The sequence below is a fragment of the Phycodurus eques genome, chromosome 23, assembly GCF_024500275.1.
Source record: "Phycodurus eques isolate BA_2022a chromosome 23, UOR_Pequ_1.1, whole genome shotgun sequence".
NCBI classification, from domain to species: domain Eukaryota; kingdom Metazoa; phylum Chordata; class Actinopteri; order Syngnathiformes; family Syngnathidae; genus Phycodurus; species Phycodurus eques.
This window is the reverse complement of record NC_084547.1, coordinates 3,614,667-3,622,012: the sequence shown is the minus strand read 5'-3', so window position 1 is coordinate 3,622,012 and position 7,346 is coordinate 3,614,667. Positions and strand designations below refer to the sequence as shown.

General features: G+C 44.6%; 1 protein-coding gene across 3 annotated transcripts; it reads left to right on the top strand.

The window, feature by feature from the left end:
* The first annotated feature begins 390 nt into the window (after window positions 1-390).
* LOC133398012 (RNA-binding protein 4.1-like) lies at window positions 391-6,929 on the top strand. 3 transcript variants are annotated; one of them, XM_061669539.1, is made up of 5 exons: window positions 412-476; window positions 2,254-2,446; window positions 3,923-4,356; window positions 5,228-5,948; window positions 6,028-6,929. In XM_061669539.1, the coding sequence occupies exons 3-4, from the start codon at window positions 3,945-3,947 to the stop codon at window positions 5,938-5,940; spliced, it is 1,125 nt and encodes a 374-aa protein (XP_061525523.1). In that variant the 5' UTR covers window positions 412-476; window positions 2,254-2,446; window positions 3,923-3,944; the 3' UTR covers window positions 5,941-5,948; window positions 6,028-6,929. The 3 variants fall into 3 exon arrangements, with proteins under 3 accessions (XP_061525522.1, XP_061525523.1, XP_061525521.1); XM_061669538.1 differs by lacking the exon at window positions 2,254-2,446 and having other exon boundaries at window positions 391-476; XM_061669537.1 differs by lacking the exons at window positions 412-476; window positions 2,254-2,446 and adding an exon at window positions 487-1,915.
* The last annotated feature ends 417 nt before the right edge of the window (window positions 6,930-7,346 follow it).

The window sequence follows — 7,346 nt, the reverse complement described above, 5'->3', positions numbered from 1 at the left end:
AGACATATTTTTACAGCACCTGACCTCGGAAAAGCGGTAGAAAAAATGGATGGATGGATATTTCTTGCTATGGTGAAATTGGCTCGTTTTAGGGTTGGATCTATGAATGAAAACTAAGAGTGAAATTCTTGCAAAAAAATGAATATTTTATTAAAAAAAAAAAAAAAGTAAGATTTGAAGATAAGCTTTGTTGCGTTTAGGATTAAAACAATTGAAGAAGAAAAAAAATCAAGTGACATTTTAATTCGGAGTCATAATAAGCACCGTATGACGAAATGGTGGGACTTTTCTCGCCCAAAAAACGTCATCGACATCCAGGGCCCAAAACGGCTTAAAATAGTCCCTGATGTGACCAGTGGGGGCAGCAACGTGCCTTTGTGGCGTCGAGTCGTACGAATAGAGGAAGAGGAAGACGGGGCATCGGGCGCCATTTCACTCCTCATTCATTGGCGTTAAGGCCTAGTTTCTTTTCCCCGGTAAGTTCGCCGTTTTCGAGCAAAATTCACCCGGGATGGATATTGAACAGTTTCCCGTTGTTACCCGTGCGCGTCCATTTTTTTTTAGTCGGCAAAATGTTGACTAGCCTCTCTGAGGTGCCCGGCGACTTAGCCAAACGTTCGGACGCTAACTCTTGCCGTGCATCATAATGTAGCTTGAAAAGGCTAAGCGGTCGCTCACGTCCCGTTAATAAATAGAATGTCGCTTTGGAGGCGCTATCTTCGAGGATTGAGTGTAATTTCGAAACAAGCAACCCACGGGCTTTTTAGCATAGCTTAGCAATGCGTAGCTGCCGCGAGACGTTGTTTGGACCTGAATGTCATGGTCTCGAAACCAACTGTGCGTCTTTTTTTGATGATTAACTATAGTTTTTTCATATGTATTTTTGAAAAACCTCTTTGGATTTGAGTAGTAGGGCTGCACGGTGAAAGTGATTAGCACGTCTGCCTCACATGTTGGGACTTGGAATGTAGGCGGCGGCCTTCGTGTGTGGAGAGTGCATGCCTTGGTTTCCCCCCAACATTTAAAAAGAAAACCATGTTAGGTTCGTTGAATATTATAAATTGCCCAGAGGTGTGAATGCGAATGGTTATGTGCCCCTGCGATTTGCTGGTGAACAGTGCAGGCAAATGACAATCATCAAAAGTTGTGCTATCTAGAGCCCCCCCCCCCCTCCAAAATAAAAAGGCTCAGTAGCGCCCCCCTAAAAAATAGACGTAACTCCGACTGGCCGCTTTACGTAGCTCTCCGAAAATTGGGGGTCAGATGTAACAGCATAAGACTTATTAAAGTCTCTTGGAGCATCCATTTTCTATTTACTTTCAAATTTGAGCAGATTTTTAGTCTTTTATAGAGGTCATTTTTAAACGATATGCGAGAGACTCAATCTGATCAACTTTTAAACTTGGATGTGGTATGCAAAGTCATCAAAAACGTTTTCGTCTAACGCTGTTGCTGTGGTAGCATGGCAAACCGATGTCCCGCTGTGACGACGGGTGTTTTACTGGTAGTTGAGCGAAGATGCTCATATCTTTTCAAAATGTCACACACTTGATGAGAGTCCAGGCCTTAAGACTTTTACAAATTATTTAGTTGTCATCACGGCACACACATCAAAACTTATTAGGGCCCGAGCAGGTAGACCTGCGAGGTCCCTCTTGTTTTTGTAGAAATTATTTTTATTGTTACTATTATTATTATTTTAGTCATGACAAACAAAGCCCTTTTTGAAGAACTCAATGTGCACGAAAACTCACGAAATTTGGCACGCACGTCGAGCCTGGTGAATTTTTTTTAATAATTTCACGTTTTCGGGCGCGATTCCCTAAAAATGGCTCGACAGCGCCACCTAGAACGATGCCAAAGGTACATCAAAGGCGAACTCGGTGATCCATATGACCTACGGCTCTGAATATTGGTAAGCATATAAAGGGAACCGAAAGGCACAAAAAAAGTCAGCGCGGCCGATAACGTAACTCCAACAGGAAGTGACCTATGACCTTTTGAAGGAAAAAAGGGCAAAACTTTTATACTTTGTTTATACTTTTGCGAACTCCTCCTACAGCTTTCATCCGATTCACTTCAAACTTGGTGTGTATCATTTCAAGACTTGGACATTAAAAGTTATCGAAAGCTTTTTAATCCGACGAAGTATATGACGGGGGCGGGCCTTCAAACTTTTCATTTCCCATTTTGCCACAAAACCGAAAATGCCGAAATTTCATCAGTCGAATTCGTTGTACATTTCACCTACAGCTACCAAACTCGGCTGACACCTGTATTGACCCCAGACGTACAAAAACTTCAAAGGCACGCGTACCCTAAACCCAACAGGAAGTGACCTGCGACTTCGTAATTGTAAGGGTCGCCCTTTTTCACAAGGTTGCTGATGCAGTTCATCAAAGAGCTATTCCTAGTGCGTCACACCTACACCTACCAAACTTGGCAGGTACGTGTATTACCCAGAGTTCTACAAAATTGTAATTACAACCTAAATCCTAAACTCAACAGAAACTGACCTAGGACCATTTTAAAGGTACACTTGGAAAAATTTACAGGTGTCACACTTTTGCGAACTTGTCCTACAGATTTCATCCGATTGACTTCAAACTTGGTCAGTACCATCTCAACGCCTGGGACAACAGTTATCGAAAGCTTTTTTGTCCGGCATACTATATGCCGGTGGCGGCTCTTCAACCGTAGCCTTTCTGGGGTCGCAGCAAACACAACATGGTGACAGTTCATCAGACGTATGTGCGCTACGTTGCACCTACGCCTTGTCAATGTAACGTTCACAGTAGTTACAAGTCCGACCATCATTACTGACAATACATACAGTATTGTAGTAGAGAAGAAGGCTTTGTATGCACTTGTCCAACAGCAGTGGTGTCCTACCTATAGCCTGGGGGCCATCCTCCATTATTGTATGCCCCACATTTACTCAATATAGGCCATAACTTTGCATATGTCCTAAAGCGTGGTGTCCAACATACCGCCCGAGGGCAATTTGCGCCCTTACATCGTGCCAATGCCACAACCTGCCAGGACCTCAAACCGCAAGTACCCCAACGGGGCCGGGGTGCCAGGGCCCAATTATAGCTGCGCGCAGCTCGAGTTGATGTTCCTGTATGCAAGTACAATTCTGTAAAGTGCAAATGTTCTTCTTAAAAACACCGTTCACATTTTTTAGGGGGCCTGGAATGTATTTCAGTAGCAAGGTGACAAGATTTCCCGAAAATGACGATCAGCTTTCTCGGCATGTTGAATGACTGCATCTCTCTCGCTATTTCAGTATTCGCACAAGCTCCTTTCTTGTCGTACAAAAAACATAAAATGATTCCCCTCATGTCTGTTTCTTAACACTACTCCTCGACAATTGATGACGTCAAGATGATTTTTGTTTCCGAAAATAATGTCGTCGTCTGCTAATTCTATAAGGGATTTAAAAAATCTGAGATTTTATTTTATGCTTTTAGCACTAGTCGCTTTTTTTTTTTCAAGTCAATATTGTTGTAAATTTCTGTTCAAGGTGATGAAATAAAGTATCTGATTTGTCTTGAAAAATATTTATCCAGAGTACAAAGCACAAGCATTTGCAATCAGAAACCTAATACGGCAACCCATGAAGCACCTTGTTTTAAAGGACAGATGTTTGATTTCCATTCATAATTGTTTAGTTGCAAAAACATAACAGTTTTTCCATTACAATTGAGCAGTTGGAAAAGTCGCTATAAATATAGCGACCAAATCGCTAATTTGGCAACACTGAGTCTACCTTTGCCAACTGGCTCCTCTGTTTGCAGTCACATTATTGCAAGCAGTAAACATCAACAAATATGTCAATCTCGTTAGCCCTATTGAAAAAGACGTACAAAAAAATTTGAGTTGGTAAAACGGAATGACACATTTTCTTTGACTCTTCCAGGATCAACCGAGCGTCTGCAGTCATGGTGAAAATCTTTATCGGCAATCTTGCCTGTAACACCAGCGTAGACGAGCTGCGGGGCCTCTTCGAGAAGTACGGCAAGGTCACAGAGTGCGACATAGTCAAGAACTTTGGCTTTGTGCACATGAGCATCCTTTCCGAGGCCGAGGAGGCCATCCGGAACCTCAACCAGCACCAGCTGAACGGCTGGCGCATGAACGTGGAACTGAGCAAGGGCAGGCCCAAGTCCAGCACCAAGCTGCACGTGGGCAACCTCGGCGAAGGGGTCACCGCGGACATTTTGCGGGCTAAGTTCGAAGAGTTTGGCTCGGTAGTGGAATGTGATGTAGTGAAGGACTATGCCTTCGTTCACATGGAGCGAATGGAGGATGCCATGGATGCCATTAATAAGATGGACAACACTGCCTTCAAAGGTGAACTCTCGGTTTGGTGCTCTATGCTTGACCATAGATTTGGATTGTGCTCTCGTGACCCCTAAAACCCCTTAGCTGATCTTTAACCCAGCGAGCGTGCGTCTTAACTTTTCGGTGGACTTAAAAATGGCATTTTTACGGGCGACTGTACCTCGGCTAAAACCGGTCAAGTGTCACAATAGAAAAAATCAGCTTCGATATTATTACTGCTACCTCTGACGAAACTGAAACGATACCACAGGGGAAAAATAAAAAAAGAAACTGATTTAGGACATTCACTTTTTTTAATTGATCAATCTGTAAAATTAGCTTTGGCAGTGATGTCACAAGGCTGTGCTATCAATGACAGTTGAGTAAAGGATAAAAGAGCTAATCATCCTATACTATAACACTATTGTGGTCCGAGTTATCAGTTAGAAAAGACACTACTGCAATTATGAAAGTTAAAGTGAAGAAGCTCAGAGGCCCCACTGGTATGTGATGGCAATGAGTTGGTCGGCTGCTTTGGGTGTTGTCCCTCCGCGCTTGCCGTGCTGTTGTGCGGGGCTGGAGGCTGAAACGAGTAGCGGCGGTCTACTGCAGTGCACTCTTCCCACGTTCCTTCTGTACACGCACACTCTTTGGAGAACTTTGCCATCTGCCAAACTGCACACACAAGTACAGGGACTGAAAACACGTGGTATCGTTTCATTTTTGACGGTGAGGTTTCGCGGTACGTTTCTATTGCCGGGATAGCGTACAAACCCGACTGGTTAATAGACCGCAAACTTTTGACCGTTTTTGCTCGGTGATTGCTTGTTTTTTCAAGTCGGTGAGAGCCTTCGTGTTCGGAGCCCTCCGGTCTCATGCGTGTCTTCTCTCTCCTTACAAGGCAAACTGATGAGCGTACAACTGTCCACCAGTCGGCTCCGCACGGCCCCGGGAATGGGAGATCATACCGGCTGCTTTGTCTGCGGGAAACACGGTCATTGGTCGAAAGACTGTCCAGTCGATCGGAACAATAGCCACGGTGACGACATGAGAGGTTTCGGCGGCCGGGGCCCCCCACACGGTCCCCCAGGTTTTGGCAGGGGTGGCTACGGAATGGCCAGCGCGCCCTCTAATTACATGGCTGGCTCTGCGTTTAATCGGCCTAGTTTTGGCGGCGGGATGCCGCCCCCTCCTCGGAGGCCCGGCCCCGAGGTGGGGGATAGGTACGGTGAGAGGTCTGGAGTTTTCGAACGAGACCGTGTGCAAAGCAGTGTCGACTTCTATGAGAAGTACAGAGCTCGCCCTTACGGCTCGAGCTATTTCGAGGAGCGCCGCATGTCCTATCTCCCCCCTCCCCCTCCTCCCCCACCCCCTTCTTCCCTCTCAAAGTTCTCGGGTGTGGACCCGTACGAGCGGCGTCCTCCGCCGCCGCCCGCGCCAGCCCCCCCCTCCGCCGCCGCTGCCGCTTACTACGCGAGAGAGCACAACCCAATCAACCGGGTACCCGTCGCCCCGGCCGGCTACGCCTTTGAGCGAAAGCGGCTGTCACCGGTGTCCGCCACCAGGGGCTCCTTCATGCCGCCGCGGCACATGCCACGATACGCGCCGTACTAAAGCCCACGGTAAGGCTGGGATGTTCTCAATGAAAACCACAAATAAAAGCTACAACCAAAAAAAATTTATTTGCTTTTTTATTTTTAGGTCTTGGACTTTTTCTGCGACCGTCGTTTCATCAAGCTTCCCGACTCACGTCAGACTGCGTGGTGCCACGATTCTCTTTTTTAATTATTTTTGTATTTTATTTTTTTGTTTCCTTCTGAATTTTGCATAGTCAGCTCAGTTTCATATGCACATTTGATGTTCCAGTTTGATTTCTTAATAATCGATACATCGCTGGCTAGTTTCGCAAGATTTTCAGCTCACTTTTTAGACTTTACTTTTTGGGGGGGGGGGGGGGGGGCACTTCACACAAATCCATGTGAAATTCTTTAACGCATAACGTCATTCAAAAAGTGCATTGGCCTGCCCGAGACATTTGTATGGGAGTGTGGCGGAAGATCCAAAACTCAGTGCTGTCACAAAGTTCCTGTTTGTTTACTAAAAGTCATCGCAGACACGTTCTCATCTGCTCGTGCGTCCTTAAGCATTAATGGATCTGAATGCCAGTTGACATGATCCCACTCAATGTAAGTTCCTCAAATAGAAGTGAAGACAAATAATAGTTAAAAAAAAAAAAAAAAAACATTCCAACCTGTCGTTTGACTTCAATGTGTGTCCGAAAGTAACATTTTTATATCCCCCTTTTTTTTCCGTTCTAAAGTGAGAGTTCTTTGAAATAAAGTGTCATTTATTGACAGCAAGGCATGTAATGTGTTATTCACCTGGATCTTTCTGATTTCATAACTTTTGTCTGTTGAATGCTGTCTTTGCAAGAATCCCAAGGGTGAATGACTCAGGGCTTGGACTTGATGTCAAGAGGCACCATGTGCTTTGTTCCTTTTGTTTTGTTTTTTCATAGGTGGAGTGGAATATTGTATTTTTCATACTAGCTGTAATAGTACCAGCATACATAGTTTTTTTTAAATAAAAGAAAGTTATCTTTGTGACGACAACTTTTGCCTTTTGTTTTGCAAGCCCTTGGAGAAAATTGCAGTAATCTGGTTACTGAAATCATAGATTTAATATTTATGTATCACAAAATCAGTGTTGCATAAAGCGGTAGCTGTAAGAAAATATTTTAAAAATACAAACTTCAGATGAGAACCTTTTGGGATGACAACCTCTTGACCAGAACTACCGTGGTTTAGTGCTTACCTCTAACCGTAAGGAGTAAATATGAATGAAATATTCTCGGTGCCTATATTCCCCCGCTCCCCCCCCACACACAAGTATAATGAAAAGTGTTACTTATTTTGCTCTTAATAGGTGCTTTCTGAAGTGCATTTCATGCGTTTGTTTACTGAGCAGGACTGCCCCATCCAATATGACGGACGCGCTGACGTATCGCAGTCGGGGGACAA